The 20,719-nt window shown below is 29.3% G+C and overlaps 1 protein-coding gene across 5 annotated transcripts; it reads right to left on the bottom strand.

The window, feature by feature from the left end:
- Window positions 1–1,145: 1,145 nt before the first annotated feature.
- LOC117216835 (vacuolar protein sorting-associated protein 13) lies at window positions 1,146–20,397 on the bottom strand. 5 transcript variants are annotated; one of them, XM_033463920.1, is made up of 60 exons: window positions 19,796–20,397; window positions 18,782–18,868; window positions 18,496–18,693; window positions 18,188–18,420; window positions 17,984–18,119; window positions 17,610–17,856; window positions 17,308–17,542; window positions 17,103–17,220; window positions 16,769–17,015; window positions 16,443–16,697; window positions 16,267–16,366; window positions 15,945–16,187; window positions 15,686–15,869; window positions 15,514–15,599; window positions 15,319–15,451; window positions 15,025–15,257; window positions 14,813–14,950; window positions 14,591–14,735; window positions 14,298–14,515; window positions 14,062–14,217; window positions 13,855–13,989; window positions 13,602–13,774; window positions 13,221–13,522; window positions 13,010–13,146; window positions 12,610–12,898; window positions 12,272–12,528; window positions 12,073–12,195; window positions 11,889–11,991; window positions 11,676–11,822; window positions 10,348–10,544; window positions 10,140–10,277; window positions 9,926–10,045; window positions 9,678–9,857; window positions 9,406–9,585; window positions 9,156–9,317; window positions 8,931–9,094; window positions 8,737–8,857; window positions 8,313–8,489; window positions 7,336–7,560; window positions 7,059–7,274; window positions 6,612–6,653; window positions 6,149–6,211; window positions 5,208–5,411; window positions 4,988–5,125; window positions 4,742–4,888; window positions 4,523–4,671; window positions 4,346–4,457; window positions 4,024–4,262; window positions 3,782–3,944; window positions 3,488–3,704; window positions 3,238–3,413; window positions 3,035–3,154; window positions 2,848–2,969; window positions 2,450–2,763; window positions 2,254–2,375; window positions 1,991–2,160; window positions 1,774–1,888; window positions 1,566–1,697; window positions 1,309–1,473; window positions 1,146–1,236 (listed from the first exon to the last, which is right to left on the bottom strand). In XM_033463920.1, exons 1-60 carry the CDS (start codon window positions 19,893–19,895, stop codon window positions 1,189–1,191), a joined length of 9,996 nt encoding a protein of 3,331 aa, XP_033319811.1. In that variant the 5' UTR covers window positions 19,896–20,397; the 3' UTR covers window positions 1,146–1,188. The 5 variants fall into 5 exon arrangements, with proteins under 5 accessions (XP_033319811.1, XP_033319812.1, XP_033319815.1 ...); XM_033463921.1 differs by lacking the exon at window positions 6,149–6,211; XM_033463924.1 differs by lacking the exon at window positions 8,313–8,489 and having other exon boundaries at window positions 19,796–20,396.
- Window positions 20,398–20,719: the final 322 nt, after the last annotated feature.

Raw genomic sequence — 20,719 nt, 5'->3', positions numbered from 1 at the left:
AGAATATGTAATGATTTGAATTTAAACATATAATTGATTAAATGAGTAATAGTTTCATACGAAGTATAATTCAAATAAAAAATGATATAAACATTAATGTTTTATATGAAAAGTAGTTGACTTCTACGTGCATATAAAATTTTAAGAATATACATTTTAAAAACGGAAATATATTTTTGTATATATTTTAGAAAATTATGCGGCGGCTTTAGAAACATCCTGTATGTCTATATATATATAATAACAACACAGTTATACAGGTACAGAAGTTACTGAACATAGGATGTGCGTTTGAATTTTTGTTTATACGTGTATGTGTATATAGTAAATAATTATTAAACTTATTATTAAGCGATAATAAATATTATATTGTCATATGATGGCGATTTTTTAGAATATCAAGTATATTACATTAACAAGAAATATTTTAAGACATAAAGCATCAATATTCAAGTTATTTTTTTTAAAGTGCTATAAAACTGACATGTCTCTTTATTGATTTTTGCATATATAACTTTTTACATAAAATTAATCAGGTATTTAAGTATGAGATTAAAATATATCTTGTACCTTATAAAAACATTATGTTTCAAATTAATAAGATAAAAAATATTTGTTTAGGTTTTCAACTATTTCCATGCGTATTTCAACTTTGTTTTACATACCATAATATACCTTGAAGCGAAATTATAACACGATAATGTGATTAAGAACTTTTAACGATAATAAAGACTATAATAATTATTTTGTATAATATCAAAAAACGTGTCGATAAGGTTATATAGATTAATTAAAAGCATTAAAAGCGTCTTGTGGCTTTTACTAACATTATAACAATTTATGGAATTAGAAACTGGCACGTTTTGTGATAAAAACAGTGTTAAATCGTATAAAATATAATAAATTTAAACCCAGAATATTCAAAGCGTAATAAATATAAAACTATACATACATACTGATTCTTCTCTACTTTTTGTTGATTCTGATCAAGTATCAGTCTTATGAATAATATTTGTAGAAAACTGTGTTATAATATACATATGTGTATATATAGAATTTATGAAATTCAGCTTCGAAAGCGAATAGAAATTTATGATGCTAGATGATAGCCAGACGCTATCAATTCAATTAACTATATTCAAATGTTAAATTATATTTGCGTGTATTATCTATTTTGATTTTCTGGTATTACAACTCGTACTGATTAATTTGTTGTTGCATTTTATCACATAGAAGCTGTGAAAATTGCAAAAAATTTATTTTTTTTTAAATATGAAAAAGATATTAATATTAAATTAGACAACTTACCTGTCTAATATTATAATCAGGTATTAAAATTATTTTTGATTGATCTGTACTACCAAATAATCCTAATTTCTTCTTCTTACTGGAATCTTTGATAAATATCTGTACTCCCTTATCAACTATTTTCGGTTGTTCGCTCATCTCTTGCCACGAGTGGGACCAATGCACCTATATTATTGAAAACAATAGAATGTCTACTTTATCCAAAACTAATTTATTGCTCACTTTACGAAAATAGGATATTTATAAAATGTACTGACCCGCCATCCACCAAATAAATCACTATGCTCTAAGTATGCTATTCTCTTATCAGTAAGCAATAATACATCTTTGTTAATGTACATGTGATAAAAATAGATATCAGTATTCGCATATTTTCCTTTTTCTAATTCCTGCAAAAGAAGAGTATTCATAAATATTACAAAATATTACATAAGATTATATATATATATATACTTATATATTTACACATAAGATTTTATGTCCCTCAGCTTCATCTCTGACATATGGTCTAACCAAGCAGTCTAGTTGTAAAAATCTAGATGGTCTTACTTTCTTTACTTCTTCATTCAACTCAGTTGCTCTGAAATAATTAATGAATAATGAAATAATTTAAATTATCCTTTTAGTATATTTGATAATTAGATTGATATTTAGATTGATAGACACAGTTTCTCTTTTTTACCGTTTCACTGCTCCAAATGAACCACTAGCGAAATCTATAACTCCAGCAGTTGGTCGAGTAACAAGACCAACCATGCCTTTCCCAAATCCTTTAAAGAATCCTTCCACACCTTCTTCTTTGGCACCCGATATGGGCTTCATCACAACACCAGTTACACCATCAACAACACCCTAAAAGCCATATATATCATTATTCATCTCTTTTCGTTTTTGTCTATCTATCAATAAAAGTTGTATTAATTTTTATTCCTTATTTTCACTTACCATTATCAAACCTTTTCCACTACGAGCAAGACCTTCTTGCAAGTTGGCTGGCTGTTTGTTAAGCTGTTCTTGTCGTTTTCTCTGATAGTCTTTGTCAAACGTTAAGGCAGCTATACCTTTACCTATAATAAAAACAAAAATGAAATTGGAAAAATATATAGAATAATTAATTTGATAATACAGAAACCAAACACACCCATAGCTCCAGTAATTTTAGAAACAGCTCCAGCCATTCCTCCAACAGTGTGACCTAACATACTCCTCATACCAAGAAGCAAACCTTCTGCAAATTCTCCGGGCCCTTGTATGGCACCTTGGAAAGGTTCATAAAACAAATCTTCAATGCCCTTCATAGTACCTACCACTAGGCCATACGGATTGCCTATTACATCGAGTCCCAGAACAAGAACGTAAACTTGTTTAATTGCTTGTCCTACATAATGCGTTGTTGCTTCGGAAATAAGCTGTTTATTGGTCATAAAAATGTACTCTCTTTCGAAATATGCTAATCTGCAAAGAAAATTGAAATGTATTATTCCCATATGATTTATTTCCTAGTAACTTAATTTAAAATTGATTGGTGAGAAGGTTTACTTGAAGACAATATCATTAATGTCAGTTAACGTAACACCTATTCCTTGTAACAATACATTTAATACTTGAGGTAGTGCAGATGGCCCGCTACCACTACCGCTCATTGAGAAACTTATATGAATCTGGAAAAGATGATGTCACTTATAGAAATATGGTTATGATTAATTTGAAGTGTAAAGAAACATACCTTCAAGGGAGAAAAGTGAAGTAGATCAAAGAAATTCTTCTGTTCGGCTGTAGTAATCAAACTAACGTGATACATCAGAGGTTCATCAACGAGTTTCATGTCCAATTTAAATAATTTACTCTAAAGTATACAATAAAATAATTATTATAGTATTATAGTATAGTATTTGTATATTTTATGCATATAAAGTAGATAGAACTCACTTCTTCTGCATCGTTCATTTCATTTGCTTCAAACAATCCCACGATCGCGTTAATAAATACAATATCTACTTTCACATGAAACTCTTGTATAAGAACCTTAAAGTACCGAAATTGTTGTACATTACTATGTTCAAGTAGTCGTTTAACCATACTAAGTTCAGCGAATGGTTTCATAACTATTGAAAAATAATTTGAGAAACATATAATCACATATGTAACACTTATTTTAGTCTTTAATATAAAAACTTACCTGTGCTCGCTGTAACACTCTTTGGTGGCGGGACTGGAGCTAATATAACTGGGAAAACACAGTCTGTAAGTTGATTATCAATTTGCAGTCTGTTGATCTTTGCATGTAACTGCACTTGATGCACTGAAGTACGGTATTGCAACCATAAACCAGTTTGAAAAGTGCGTCGTAGACAACGACGATGTGGTTTTAACATTTCCATATTTAAATAATCAACCTAAAATTAAAATTAATTAGTGATTAAATTGAAAGTTGAATGAAAAATTATGAAATTATTAATTTTATTTACATTACCTCTAATTTTGGTTCAAGTATTACTTTTTGTACTGGACTTTTGTCCATTTGTAATTCACGTATATATTTTTGATAGCCTTCTTCTATAACTATTACCTCTCTTGTGTCAAGATTGCGCCAACGATGGTTAACAGATTTGCGCGTTTCCCACATAATTCCAGAACTAAATTATAAAATTTGCCAATATGTGAAAACTGTGATAATTGTGAAAATAATGAAAATTAATATGTGTAAGAACGTACCTAGCTATACACAAATATAACAATTCAGTTCTCATGATATTGTTAACGAGTGAGAAGCCAACTCCGTGAATACTTATTGTTATTTCCTGTTCTATAGGTTCAAAATCACCTGCTAGTTCACAATCTTCTGCAACTTTCATATTTGTTGTAAATAGAAGCACTCGTTGTGTACCATCCAAAAATGATACATAGTATACTTCTTCTTCTAGATCTGGCAATTGAAAACCTCCTAAAGTGTCCTAAAAAATAAAATTTTTAATGTCTTTTTAATGTAAATAAAATTTTAATTTTTAATGATTTTTATTAAATATTGAATATTTACTTTTCGAAGAGTTTCTTCAATTTCTTTTTTATTGTTGTCTTCCCAAACTAATTTCCGCGGACCTGCAGGATTTTCCCAAGTGTAAAACATTCTATTGTATGACTGTACAGATCTATAAAGTAATTTACAATATAATAACATTAATAATAATATTAACTTCTGCATTAATGTTCGTACCTGACATTTAGTGAACCTTTTTCCCAGAAATTGATTGTATGTGGAGTGTGATTAATAATTAAAGCTGGGGCATTTCCATGAGTGTATGCAGATAAAGAAATGTAGACTCCACCTTCGCTTATTTGTATATCTACATTAATTCCTCCATACTGTTAAATAAAAGGAATTGTAGAAACATAAATTACATTACATTCGGAGAGAAATAAAAACAGAACAAACCTTATTATTTAATTTTAACAAAGTCGTATGGTTCTCTGTGTAAATAAATGGTGCAGTTTTTTCAGGGTTACCTGCGATTCTAGCACTTAGAGTTTTCTGTTCATGATCAGAACGAGGCCAATAAGCTGCACATTCTCTGGCAGGTACCTATAAGTAAATGAAATAATAAATATTTTTATTTAGATACATTAAAATTAATAATATACCTTATATATTATAATTCTTCCTTTTATAAATAACTATTACCTTGATCATAGGATCAGCTGGCCTATTACCTTCTTGGCATTCAATGAGATAATCAGAGTTATTTATCAGTACATAATATGGAGTAAATGTAATTTGTTTTGTCAAAGAATTATAAGTCAATTGATTGTGAACTCCAATCTGTAATTCATAAGAAATATTGCTGATATAAGAATATGGTGATTAAATAATGGAACTATAAATAAGGAAAAATACTACTAACTTGATATATTTGGCCATTATATTTACAAATGACTACTCCCTCACTTCCTGCAACATCTATTGGAAATTTATCTGACCATTCACCATTCTCGACCCTGATCATTGCTTTCTTTTTACCAAAGAATACTTTGGAGCGAAATGAGAACAATATTGGTCCCTTAAAATTCTCTGGATGATAAAGCACATTTAGATAATCTTCTCCACTCTGAAAATATTTATACGTATAAATTTTTGTGCTAATGTTAATTGTGTTTCAATAATTTGACTGCACACAATTTAACTGTGCACAAAAAATGCAATTAATTGCATTTTTGAACATATTTATACAATGTTACATTACATTCACCAACACCAGCTAGCTTTCTTTTATAATTTCAATCATATATCTCAATAAACAAAGCTTGAACTTATAAATTTTTGTATGTTATGAATTCTTTTTGTATTTAAAGGTTTCATAAAAATTTTACAAAAACTCCTTGTATTAATGTCGCATTAAATTATTACTATTTCATTATTACAACATTGTTGCATTATTACTATATCTATGTGTTTAATCTCATAGCAATCATGCCTTGTACGTGCCATAATAATACATATACGAGTATATAAGCAGGAATACCTTACTCATAGCTAGGAAAAATGTGTAATGTTGCAAGATTATGATAGTACCACAATATGCCAACTAATAAACAAAACTGAGTATGAATGAAGCTTAGTACATTTTTTTGTTAATTTTGAAAGAGTATATGTATGTAAATGTCATTAATATTAGTTAGTAAATTATAGTTAGTAAAAAAGCGCTGATAACAATGTGTACAAACATGTAAGACATTAATATATGGACACAAGTAGTTAGTTAAATATATTAGATAGTATGAAAAGTCTATTCTACAGTTTATAAGATTAAACCATCACCAATATAAAATGAAATCAATATATCACCAAACGTGCTTTCTTCCTCTTGTATTCTGTACGTGATTGATGAGGTTTCACACAAACCAAATTCTGAAAGATACCTTTCTATGTATTAGAATTCGCGAAATTGTCAATGACGAAATTAATTTTTTCAAAAATTTTGTAAGATTACTTTTAATATTTATGATTCGACCCATGACCATTACAACTGATATAAGTCACAATAAAAGTTTAATATTGAAAAGCTATTCCAACATTCTGCGACATGCTGCTGCTTTATTACATTAAATAAATATACTTGACTTGAACAGAAAAAAGAATTAAAAGACTTGTATGCTGTATTTAACGATGCACTTATCGAGAATACTCTAGGATCTTTTAAAATAAATTTTGCACACCGAAAAATATAGCAGCCATTAATATATTATAAGAATTATTTAATTAACATTATGTCCAAAGCATGAAAAATACTGTAACATGAAATCACTACCTTGATTGGACTTGAGTGTTCTTTGCCACCCTTACTTGATTTCTGTAAAATAATGTATTGAATAAGATATAGTTATAGAAAATTAATAGTTTGCAACATAATACTACTTCCAGCATGCGTAATGTGGCATAGCACTTACATATGGCACAAAAATATCATAACTCAAGCATTGCATAGAGATTAATTACATACCTAATACAACTACTAAAAAGAAATTCATATTATTGTTTAATATATTAGAGTACTTTATTACGATATTATAAAATTATAAATAAAATTTTTGTATTTATACTTAATGGTATTTTATTTAATGGAGAATTTTTTTCTTTTTTTATTAAAAGGAAAAAGAATTATTAAAGGAAAAATAATAAGCGAGATTTACATGAAGCAGAAAATAAAATTATTGTCACTTAATTAATTGTTTAGAATAAATTTCATGATACTTACCCGATAAGACAACATCAAGCCTGTTTTATTTAACATCCAAAATGGACAATATAAAGCCATAATGATAGAACCATGTTTGTATGATGTATGCATTCCCAAATCCATTATAACTTTTTGTGCACTATCAAAAGATTCAAAAGACCATACAGAAAATTCTGGTGGATTCGCAAGTATCTCACCTCTACATGACCAATCTTTTTCTAAATAGTTTGGTAACTGTAACATATAATTAAGTAAGTTATATGAGTCACAATGTATAGAAATATGATTTACTTACTTTTATGATTATATAAGACTTTCCTGGGTCAATTGTAGGAATCTGATAAGATGTGCCAGCTTCTAAAAGTTTTTCTTGCACATTTCCAGGTAAACATACAATAATATCGATAGGCAAAAAATTCTTCAAATATACAGCTGGGTATAAATGAACATTATAGATTGTACTTGCTATAGTATGTCGACTAGTAGTCTCAAAATAAACTTGTTCCATTTCACCAACAACCTGTAAGTATTATAATACATTCTCAAAATATATAAATTCTGTTTTAAAATATTGGAATTATTTTTTCTCTACTATGTTATTCTATTATTCTCTCTACTATTGTCTAAGTAATAAAAGACACTTTCAATGTTTAAAGCATAACAGTAACAATACACTCCGTCTTATATTACCAATAAAACATAAAAAAAACGTGCAATGAACACATTATACTGAATACCAACATAAATTTTCAACAACTATTCGAACATTTTAAGCATAATATAAATAAATTAAAAAATTAATCATAATACATTGTAAAAACTTGTTACTGAAATGCATTGAAATAAAAAATAAAACAGTGCCTACAAAGAAAATTAAACAAAGAAAAGTCCTATAAAATAAAAGATCTGTTCTCATAATTTAATGACTGAAAATTGTTGAATTTAATAAAAAGAATTAAATTCAATATAAAAATAATTTGTTCATATTTCTCTGTTTTTGTTTTGTTGTAATTATATTATTAATATGACACAATTAACAATTATAACAGAAACCATGCCAATAACCATTTCCAATCAAACATATAGGGATTCTCTATCGATAATCAGTATAATAACTATACTTATCCTACAATATTATTTGTTACAGGTATACATCCACATTAAAATTATTAACTATCTAATAGCGGCAATAAAGATATTTATTTGGCTGATACCCAACGTATACTATGTAGCAACTGATTCTCAAACTAGTTTAGAAAAAGATGGTAGTACCTGTATAGGTGCTTCCAGATATTTTTTGTGCTCTGAGGGTAAAGTTTTCAAGCAAAGACGCTTGACGCAATCAATGAAACGACAGAATACGGATCGCCAGTTAATAGCATTCAATAATAAGCCAATAGTGTTGTTATTATATAAAATACTACCAACCACAATCATCATGAAAAACATCTAAAAGTAAAAACTGCTGCTTATAAAAGCATGTAGTGTAACTTTTTAACGAAATTTTGTTTGATTACAGCATATGAAAATAAAAATAAATCAAACGTACTGTTTCATTATATGACTATCAAACATAATCGAAACGTCGTGAATAATAGTATTACACGTACTACACAGTGTGAAATTTTGAAAGGTAGAAATCAAATATAAAAATTTTCTAAGTGTGTACATAAATAAACGTGTTTCATTTTGTTACCTTTATGTAAAATGGTTCTACAGCTTCTTGCCTCACTCGAGCTTCGCATTTTAACAGCTTTGTCATACTAACTGTTTTTTGTAAATCTTTCCAAATAAATTGTTCTAGCGAAACCATATATCTAAACAGGAAAATTAAATAAGTATTATAGAAGGACGTAAAAAATACAAAATTTATATAAAAGTATAAAGTACCCTTCAACACTGAAAAATAGCCCATAAACATTTGTTGGTGTATATACAGTGTCTAGTGGAAGATTTAATTTACTATCTGGAGCAACAGTTCCCACGCATTCAACTTCATTTCCACGTTTAGTCATATAATATACAGATATTGGTTGACTAAAATGATTGTGTACCTAAAAAATTATTACTTGCAATTATTACTAAAGCTTAGGAATAAGAACTTATGCAATTTACCTGTAGAATACTTCTAAGAGTAACAATAGTACTTCCTTCATCTACTATAACATCAGAAACAATACCCCATTCTTCAGAACCGTCCTTTCGATATTTCAGTGAAAAGAATCTTTTATCAGCTCTTAACACAGGTACAGCCAAAGTTCTATTAATTTCTTTAAACTTTAAAAAATATTATATATTAACTAACTAGATATTATTTTAGTTATATGCAATAAACTCATAAATTTATACACTTTAAAAGTATTACCGAAATAATAAACTTATCATCGTCTTTTTCTTTGATTGTTTCAATTTTCAATTGATCAAGCAGTGGTATCTCAGTTTTTGTTGTCCTCGGAGCTAACTGTACTGATGCACCAGATTCAAGAATTACCTCCATATACGAATCTGCGTTATTACTTGTAAGTTTGGATCCATCATTAAAAACCTAAAAAAAGATATGTATATTTATTTTATATACATAGTTCATAGTATTATATTTATAATTAAAAGAACATAAAAAATTCAACGACAATAAACCTTGAAGTGACTGCGCTCCAAATCTAAAACTATCGCTAAACCAGTTTCATTCTTAAGAACATATGGTGCTACACTTTTAGCCGCTCCTTTCCCGCTAGCTTCCATGGCAGATGAAAATGCATTACCAAGTTGTTGTAATACATCGAGACATGTTTTAGTCACAGTTATTTCCAAATTTTCCTATTGCAAAATGTCATAAAGATTTTACGTGAAATATACACTAAAAAAATCAATGTTTACTAACTTACAGTTGATATTATATCAATAGACATTTTGGGAATCTGATGTAATTCTTCTGTTTCACTATCTGATGTAGGACTGGCCGCACTTGCGCCTCTAGAATCCGGTGATACATCATTAAATTGAATCTAACATACAAAATGAATAAAAAGACACATAAAAACAATGAAAGAAGTTCTAAGAAATGTAACATTTCCATTTAAAAAAATTTAAATACATTACTTTAACTTTTAGTTCCCAAGGTGTAGAAACCCGCTTTTCATTTCTGATCCTCTCTATTGGTTCAATTAATGGTTCCCACAATGCTAGACAACTATTATAATATGCCATAATTACCGACATTGTACACTCCATGTTCATCTAAAAGTATTTGAATTTTAAACAAATAGTGCAAAAAAATCTTCATTAAAGTTATACCACTATATCTTACAGTTTTTGTACTCCAATCACTAATGTTACTTTCAAAGCCAATATGAAGTAGAAGCATTGGCAATGTTTTGTTACCAATGCCTGCTTCTAATGTGAGTAAAATTGTTGGTGCAGAGATTATTGCTAATTCTGGCTTATAAACTGTAGTATCTTCATCATCAGAATATACAATATCTTCTATGGCCTCTACTCCTACTTCTAAAGAAAGAATAGAAAACATATAAAAGCAACTCGCGTTAAATAAAAAGAACTTAAGTGTACATTAAATATAAATAAATAAATAAATAAATATATATATATATATGTCGGGTTTACATTAGAGTTAGGGTTAGGAACGTGAAACGAATCTTCGTTTGGACTACACGTTGTCGTTATGCAATAGTGTGACTAGTGCAAATACGATTATCATAGAACCGGACAAGTAACCGCGGTAATTAGATACTCGAGAAACTGATGACAATGATCCTAGGTTCAATAACGAATCCGCGATCGACGGGATGACAGATGAACGTGCTCACAAAACCCAAGTCGGACGCGCAACATTCACTGGTCGTAAGGGGTTACTCCTTTCGTCGACGAAATCGCAAGAAAGAATGAATTTCCGTCCCGATGATGCCACAGAAGAAAACTATATGGGGTGTGTCTAAAGACACGAGATCATCGGATTCGACGAGGATAGCCTTCGTTCAGAAAGTAAGAGAAATTGGCGTTGCTCCTAATTGGTCAATCTCCATAGAAAAAGATGCTAGCCGCCCTCGAGGGAAAGTTGCTAGTGGGAGACGTCGTTGAAAAATAGGTCTCCTCTATCTTCTCGTAGTTGGGACAAAGACTGCTTATTTGAAGGACTTTAGTTAGCTAAATCTTAAGATTTATAACGGACCCTCAGGCTAGCTGAACATGTACTGCGGAGACGCATCGACATCTGGCAATCATCTTACTTGAAGAATAGGGTCTGCGTGTGGCGATCCACGGGACAGAAACCGTTGGAATGTTTACTGTCGCGTGCCGCCACAAATATTTCTTTCAAGGAGAGTTATAGAATTACTTCATACCTTTGTTAGACAAAGTGTTCATCCCGTAACTGCGGCTACGTTCGGCGACTGACTGTCGCCTCGAGCCCAAGCTCATTATCACAAATCTCGAACAAATACAATCGGATCGAAAGACGACAATTGTTTAATTACACCTATGATAGAGTCTAGATTACGGTGTTAAGGGATTTTCCCGAAGTTCCAAAGGGGAGGCTTCGATGTCCTTTCATCTCCGACATATATATATATATATATACATATATTTATATATATACATATTATATATGTTTTTAAGAACCTGTTTTTAAGAACCAAAAATCATTTTCTTCAAATGGAGTGACAACCCATAATCCTTCGTAATTTCGCTCAGTAATAATAACTTCCTGATCTTGCTCTTGTGTCTTTGTAGCAGTATGAACTACTTTATTCAATATTTCTATGACACCTATAAATAGCAAATTTGATTAGTGATTCAATTTCGACATTAATTACCAATAATTTATTGAATCACCTGGCGAAACTGATAAGTGAATGTCTGTGCAACAAATATCAATGTGAAGTCCTTTTCCTTCTGGTGTAGAACCTGCTACACTTACACTGCATGGTCTTAGCACCTTTATAAAATTAACATTTTAGTAGTTTCACATGCAGGAATAATATGAATCATAAGTGAACATTTTTATAAGAATCTTTACCTGATATATCCAATCACTTCTCTTCGCGGTATTATATATACCAGCTAGAATTGATAAATCTTTTATGGTGCCTGCTATTACTTGATGTTCATCCATTATACGTACTTTCAACAGTAATTCAGTCTGAAAAAATGTTACACATATGAAAGAAACAATATATATCATATACACCAATAAAAATACGTCAAGTAGATATTACATTTAATATGATACAATTGGAATTTATGTCATCCATGTCCTCTAACAAAATAATATCGGGTTTCTCAATATGTACATTAACCGTAAACATTTTTTTAGTTGGTGATACAGTTTGTTTCTTTTTAACTGCTGATTCGTTATAATTCTTTGGTTGCACTGTTTTATTTGTCGATGGTTCATCAGTAGTGAAAAAATCTTTTACTTTCATTAAATAGTCAAGTGACACAATAATACTAAATGAAAAGACTCGAATATCAACTGAAAACAAACTCAATTAAAAATTTTTTAATGGCAATAAGGACATATTCTATATTAATTAAAAAATATTGTTCAACTCACCAAACATGTCATTTGAACTTTGTCTAATGGTCATATCTAACATACTGCGAACAGGTTTGGATTCTTTTTCTATATCATCCATAGAAGGCACTGCCGTAGTTCTTTCCATGATTCTTGTAAGAGAACCTTGCCTATTTTGACGTATGTCGTCCAAAGTACAGTTCATAAGAAGAATTGAAGTTGCCATTAATCCATCGGCAAATATTCGACCTTTTAACGCGAAATGGGTTAAACAAAATTTCGCTAATCCATTCTCCGGTAGATGAAGCAGAGAACTTTGTGATTGCAGCTGTAATTAATTTGAATAATTTATACATATGTTGTTATCAACTTACTATCCCACTATCCACAAAATAAAAATTTTCCGGTTGTATGTATATATATATTTCATTGAAATTACCATTTTTGAACCTCCTGTAAATAAAGTAATCATAAGACTGTCCATAACAAACTCAAATTTGATGGACGTGTGTGTATGTACTTGCTCTTGCGAGTTTGGATCTTCTGCATCTTCTGCAGTAGCTCTTACAAACCTATCTGCTCAGATAAAGACATAATTAGTTCATAATTTCTTTACTTTATTGTAAATAAAGCAAATTATATATTCTTACCACTTTGTCGATGTTGTAAAACTTCTACTTCGAGTTTCTTTTCGGATTGACTAACACTTGCCGTGAGCTTTGTATCTTCAACTGTTTCACCTAAATTTTTTTCTAATACTTTCAATGTAGTTGCATAATCCTCTTTACTTATTAATATATTAATTTTATTTAGTCTACCCGACATGTCAATATCAGGTATAGATGTAAACCAGGCAGTAGATAAATTACGTTTAATGAGTAATGTAAAACTGACTGGTTCTAACAGCAATATTTCGTTTTCAATCGCGAACTTCTCCATATTTAGTCTTACGCTATTGTAAAAATAATACATTAAATAATTGCAATTATCAAGATTAGTAAATGTTACTAAATTCTGTAAATAATTATTACCGGGACAACTTTAAATTTTGTAGCTCGATTCTCATTTCATCGACAATAGGACAATCTCCAGCATCATTTGTAACTTCTAACTTCTTAAAAACATTACATATAGTAAGGTTACCCATATCTAGTGTTAAACAATGATCACTTTTCGAATGCATTGGTACATATATAACTGGAGCCTAGATAACAATTTCGTCATAACGTAAATGATTTAGTAAACAAAAAATCGAATTATTTTTCTACACATTTTTCTATATACTTTAATTTTTACTGCAAGGCCAATACGTGCCGCGCTTTCTTTAACGTCTTTAATATTTGTCTTCGCGGCTTCTGCAGCTGCTGCTGATGCATCCCTTATGGCTTGTTGTGCCGTTTGAAAATTGTTTAAAAAACTCTAAAAGATGAAATATTTTTTAATGCCATCTATTTATTAAGATATTTTCACTATTATATAAGATTTTTTTACCATTATACTAGTAACAAACATATTCAAAAAGACGATACGATAACAGCCCATAACAACTGTGATAGACATATTATTTTTATCAATGTCTGACGACTCAATATTATACATTATAGCTTGGATTTGCAAGGATTCAGTATCTTCTGTCACTGATACAATCTATATATCAAAACAGTAATTAATTATATTATTACAATAAATTAACATTTAATTGATTTAATAAAAAAATAAAGACTTACATCCTTGTAACCTGACGCTTCGTTAAGATCTTTAATGCTAATAGAAGATAAATTAACATTTGCTTGAGAATAGGAAGCTTTCATTATAAATCCGGCAGTGATACCGTCGATATAAAATGCAGAAATTTCTCTACAATCACTAGTTATCTTCATACAAATAGTCCCAACTTTTGCTTGGACTTTTAGATCTACGTGCTCCATCATTGTTCTTCTCCGTCCTAAACATATATGTATAATTATAATTTATAACTTCAACTTCAAAGTATAAAAACATATAATAGAAGTGTACTTACGTGCCGTTGACCTAAATTTTTGCTTTTGAATTTGTTCTCTTAAAAATGTAGAAGTTTCTTCTTGAATGGAAACCAAATGAGAAGGTCGTGGACGTATGCGAGGCTCTTTTTCAAGTTTACTAGTTGCTATGACATTCATTTGATCCTACAATTTAAATATGAGACAATATAATTTGCGCTTTATTACTCATATACGCAAAATTTGTTGCTACTATAAATTACCTGCACATATGATATAAATTGAAGAAGATTTATAAGAGCTTCTTGATGTAATAAAACATCCAATGTTGTAAATTCTAATTTTAATAATTGAAGAACAGATCCGTATTTCGTCTTAAATTCAGGAGATCGCTTATTTACCTAAAAATAAATATAAAAGAGTTAAATTATATCCTGTGAATAATTTATTTAATAATAAAAATCTATTTACTTACATTTATATACTGTACTGTTATCAAATATTCATGTCTACCTGATAACATTGGAGTGGTTATCATAAATATTTCTCTTTGATTGTAATGTTGCTTGACTTGAACTCCACCTAATCTTAATAATATCTCTTGATCATAAGTCCGTTGTAACATCTCTGCTTCTAACTGTAGTACCTCGAACTTCACAAATGGTATTATTTCATTACCCTTTTGGGATGAAACTTGTATTGCAAATTCTATAATAAATAATATAATTTTTGATTAAAATCTAATTACTTATAAAACGTCATTTGTTACCTTTCATTTCAAATTTCATTTCCATATCAATCGTTTGTTTAACTGAAGTTACAGTAGAATCTTCTTCTTTCTTCTTCTCAGCAATGGTGGTAGTTATATCTTTCAGCAAAGATAATTGTGAAACAGATTTACTCTAAAAAATATTTTTTAATCAGAATAGAACATCTAATAATCGATGTATAATACAAAATATACCATAGATGACTTCTGGAGATCTGTTGGTTCCTCTTTTGGCTGCGGTATGCTCTGAGCAATAGAAAGAGCTTGCAATAAACGAATATCTAAAAAAATTAAAAGAGAAGATTATATTCTGCGTATTATTAATATATACTATTTACTAAAACAAAATTTTGTCCCAAAATGATACCTGTTATATTAACAACAACTGATGGTAATTGGCCTATCAATCTTAATTTCGGAAGTAATGGATCGTCCGTTATTAAACATTTGTGAAATTGGATTTCAAGCGTTGTTGGGTGTAATAATGTCATAGAATCATCCACATTTGATAATACCGTGCGCCATTCTTCACCAGGCAATGAAACTAATACCTATTTTACATTATAGTTAAACGTGATCATAATGATGACTACACATTTGATACATAAGAAATTGAAAATACATACTTGAAAATCGACTATCTTTAAAACAAATTTATCATAACTATGTTCTCTAAGATGCAATAACACATCTTCTTCAGTTTTACCCATGCTGATTAATTGTTTAACAGATACATTTGTCTTATCATCGCCCTTTGGTTTTTCCAAAGAATGTATTTGCAAGCTACCAAGATTTACAACTAATAATGATTTTGTACTATCATAAAATCCATCATGTGGTATGATTAACTGAGAAGCTTGCATATTAACCTGTTATGTATTTATGTATTTTTATAGATATTAAATTTTGTTCATTATAACGAATGTATATTGTTGAATGAATTGTTACCTGTATGTCTAATACTGAATGCTTTTGAATAGCATGCTCCAAACCTAAAGCCGACATTTCCTTCAAACCTTCTAATTGTACAGCAGCAGCTGCTTGAAGACTGTGCATGAAAGTAATTATTTAAATGTCAAAATACCTACTGTTGAAAAACAGTATAATATATATAATACTCTTACTTGTTCAAAGTCGATGAATTTTGTACTTTAAACAAATTAGCTATTTCTATCACGGTCTGTGCATCATAAATAATATCCACAGATTTCGATTTTACTATCATACGATCGCCACACAATTTATCGAGAGGATTCTTTTCGTACGACACTGATATTAAAACATTATCTGCGCCATGCTGATGGGAATTAAAAAGTGAAGGAATATGTTCATCTTGTTTCGTTCCTAATAATTTCATCTCATTAATTGATGCTGTAACTCTATAACAAAAAAAAACATTATATATTAATTCAAATTTTTATCAGAACTATTTTTATAATAAAAAACACACAAAATAGCATTAGCAGATGGTCTCGATTTGAAACCAGCCTCAACACTATGAAGTTGAAGATCCAAAATACAAGGATGTTCTTTATCTGTATCTAAAATTATAATTTGTAGCTCGTGTAAAAGAAATCGTGTGTCGATCATTTCATATGTTTCGGGATAATGAGCTGGTGCACTATTTTCTTGATAGTCAATCGCTCTATATAACTTTTCTTTCTCTTGTGGTGTCATTGCCTGCTCGAATTTCCGCACTAAAATATTTAAATAAATCAAGAAGAGTAAATAAGAAAATTATTTAATTTATGTGTTTTAAAATAGTATATAATCGAATGTATTACTTATAGCAGCTGCAGAATTCAATTCTTGTGTTTCCTCTGTCTGTGTACTGGACCACAAGAAACCGAACCAACCGCGTTTCGCTTTTAGATTTTTTTCTCTTTCAGCCATTCTCTCTACCTATGAAATACAAGTAAAAATCCAACTTATTAACGATCATAAAAAATATATATTTTTTTTATGAAATAAGAGTTTTTGTCAACTAACTTCCATTTCTATCTTTTGCCTAATAATGACTAAATTAAAAATGTCCAATCTTCTTTCACACTGAGTAAGATGATCTGCTATTTCTTGTGTGACTTTTTTGGTCGTTAATTTTGTTTGATAACTGTCAGCATAAGAGCGACACATATCTCGATGCTCTTTCATATGATTCCAATCCCAATTTCTACGTTTTCTACGTACTTCTTCTTCTAAGACACAAACATATGCAAACTTCCACCTGAGGATAATTACTTATTATACAAACATCTTCTTTTTATTTCTAACTATTCAGGATAATTTGTTACCATTCTTTATAGTGTCCTCTATATGATGTTAAATTTGGTCTATACTTTCTAAATGGTGCAGCTTTCTGAGCTTGATCTAAACCCTCTCCTAATTGAACGATGGTTTGATATTGTTTCCTTGCTAATCCTATTCTTAATTTTTGCATTTCCATGTCTAACCATACCTTGGGAATCGTATAGTTACTTCCATCTGTTTCTGGCTTTGGATTTAATTTTAACTTTGCATTGACATTGATTGGACCTAATACTAAACAAGAAAGAAACAATTATGAAAAAATTTTTAATTATAAAACTTAGATGATGAGAAATTAATTAATTTGGTATTAATATTCGTTTATGTATTATATATAGTATTCCAACTTATATTTGCTTACAGTATTGATAACCAGGTGGATTATAATCTATGGTTGCAATTCCATTATGAAATAAATTTAAATAATTTGATTTTGTATTACTAAACTGTTCTAGAGTTGTATTGAGATACACTGCCAAACCATCTAGTGTGCATAACTGGAAAAAAATATGTTTTATTCTCAACAACACCTTTAGCACTGTTTATTTACTGGGTTTCCACATACCTTGTAAATTTGTGGAATAGCATACATATCTTTTAAGTTACCAGTTGTTTGCCAAGAATCTGTACAACTTTCTAAGGTAAATGTACTCAATGTAAAACCAACTGAAAAAGGATGGTCTTTGTATGAGATATGATCTTCATATCTCACATGTATCTTTTTGATTTCGATGTGAATATTTTTTATCATACGGGCAATGAGTTTTTCAATCATTGAATCATCTAGTTTTTCTTGTGCTAAAAGATACAAATAAAATAATGACTGCTAAAAAAAATACAAAATCATAAAATTATTTAATGAAATATTGTTACATTTGATATCTGCTAATTGTTTCTTTTTTTCAACTCTTGCAAGTTCTGCATGTTTTGCTTCAAGTTGTATTCTTGCTTCTTTTTCTGCATCATAAGCAACCTGACTTGAAGGTACTACAAGTATAAATAGTTCCTCAACTATTGCATCAATTTGTCCATTCCACATATCTTTGAATGGTATTTTTAATATAAGTTTTCCTGAAGGAAGATAGAAAAATAAACTTATAAAGATTAATTTTGTGTTTTGTTATTTATTATACAAGTATACATAATTTTATTTACAAACCTAATCTTCCATATTCCAATCGAATAGGTAGATCCAGTATATCTAATGCACTTTCTTTTATTAATAAGTCTTTTAACACTACATCACCTAAAAGGAAGAAACTATAATGTGTTTTCATTGCTTTTGTAAAAATAAAAAGTATATCTTTATTCCTAAACAAATAATAGGTAGATATGTATTTCTACTTAAATACTGCAATATACATTGAAAAGAAAAGTACCGTAACATATCATCATAAAATTTTGTAAAAATATTTTCTTATTTTATGTGTATGCATAATTAACTCTTGAAAAATAAATGAATTCTAGTTAATTTTTTTTATGCAAATAAAAATAAATTATAAAATTTGGTTTACAGGATTTTGTAAGAGAAAAAATACAAAACTACACTACATAAATATCTTTCTATTGTATTTATATAGTACTTGTATTTAATATACAAGAACAAAATATTATGTACACAGTAATGGTAAAAGAATTTAAATATTTAAAATTCTATAAGATACTGTGATAGTAAAGCAACTAATAATAAACTAAGTAATTAAAATAACAACTACATGGCAAAAGTAACGAAAATATTCTTTTTTTCAAACAAGACAACATTGAAACAACACATATAAATTGTTTATTTTTTGTCTTAACATATAACTTTATATGTTACAAAACACATTTCTTAATTTTAATGTATGTATATATGTGTATTCATAATTTTGATACATGTACTAAACCATAAGCAATAAAACGATAAAGTCGAAAAGATCGTAACATAAATAGAAGCTGATCTCACTTCGACGTACTATTAATATATCTGTATGTACATATTTATGAAATATCAAACTGTGTGTTATCATGTGTTATCATCGAATGCGTTTTATTTTTTAAAATTTCCTAGGGCCTCGCCGGACTTTGCAATTAAGTAGAAGGGCACTCTTTGTAACTGAACGCTACATCATACGTACATGGAACGCTCGTAACTTTCAAGACAATTCTTTCGTAACTGTTCGTGAATGCTTACCTCCCCATAAGCTCAGTTTTAATTGCGTGCAATCCAAATTTTGAATATACTCTCCCAACACCTTGTTCAGGAGCTCGGCAACAATCGATTCAAAAACCATCTTCGAATTCTTATTTTACGAAATAAAAAGATTTCTATAAGAAAATATTTTTAGTTCACGATAACAAATAAATTATTTGGTCAATTTTCGTGCTCTGGATACACGTTAAACAGTAAGCGGGTCAGGCACGAAAGTAAAATCGATCGATAAGAATTGCCGCATAACCTTCAAGGTGTTCGTATATGTTGTGTAGAACTAATACAACACACAGATGAAAAAAATAATCTGTGTGATCTTATGGCTGCTGTAATTATCGCCACCAAACGTTTTTAATTATTGTCATCATTCAGGCTGTTGAAATCTCTGTTTAAAATAAATACACTGTCACGTCACACTCGTTGTCTATATTTCGAATTTATCGAAGACGATTTAATTTATCTATATTTATCGATTGGCTTTAAATTTTTTGTAATTTGGATGACGACATTGTTAAAAAATGTGATATTGTCAATGTCTTCTAACGAAATACGTGATTACACCAACTCTACCTTCACATTCTCTAGCTACTTGCAGTCACTTCATTAGATGACTATATACACACCAAACTTACACGGATAGACTCAACTAGTTCATACGACTATGTGTATGTACATATACATACGTATTACATACGACGATTGATAAAGTTTCTGCCTGTCTTTAATAAATATATTTGATAAAAATGTATTTATTCACCACCTTTATTCTTTTACATCTATTTATGAAGTTTATGTTATATTGTTCTCATTAAATAAAAGGATCCTTTATTGAACATCATTCGTCAGTTTTTATTTAGTTCTTTTTATATTACATAATTTAGTGATTTATAGTTTTAAAATAGTTGG

This window comes from Bombus bifarius, unplaced genomic scaffold (assembly GCF_011952205.1).
Source record: "Bombus bifarius isolate JDL3187 unplaced genomic scaffold, Bbif_JDL3187 scf7180000007973, whole genome shotgun sequence".
In the NCBI taxonomy this organism is placed as follows: Eukaryota; Metazoa; Arthropoda; class Insecta; order Hymenoptera; family Apidae; genus Bombus; species Bombus bifarius.
The sequence above is the reverse complement of the archived record's forward strand: the minus strand, read 5'-3'. Positions and strand labels throughout refer to the sequence as shown.

What these genes read in the sequence shown, in the direction of transcription:
- LOC117216835 (XM_033463920.1), bottom strand. Translation starts at nt 19,895, where the DNA reads ATGGTTTTTGAATCGATTGTTGCCGAGCTCCTGAACAAGGTGTTGGGA. An exon ending in ACAATTAGCAGATATCAAAT is followed by an intron (nt 18,421 to 18,495) that starts GTAACAATATTT and finishes TGTATCTTTTAG; the next exon opens with CACAAGAAAAACTAGATGAT. An exon ending in GAGTGTTACAGCGAGCACAG is followed by an intron (nt 3,414 to 3,487) that starts GTAAGTTTTTAT and finishes ATTTTTCAATAG; the next exon opens with TTATGAAACCATTCGCTGAA.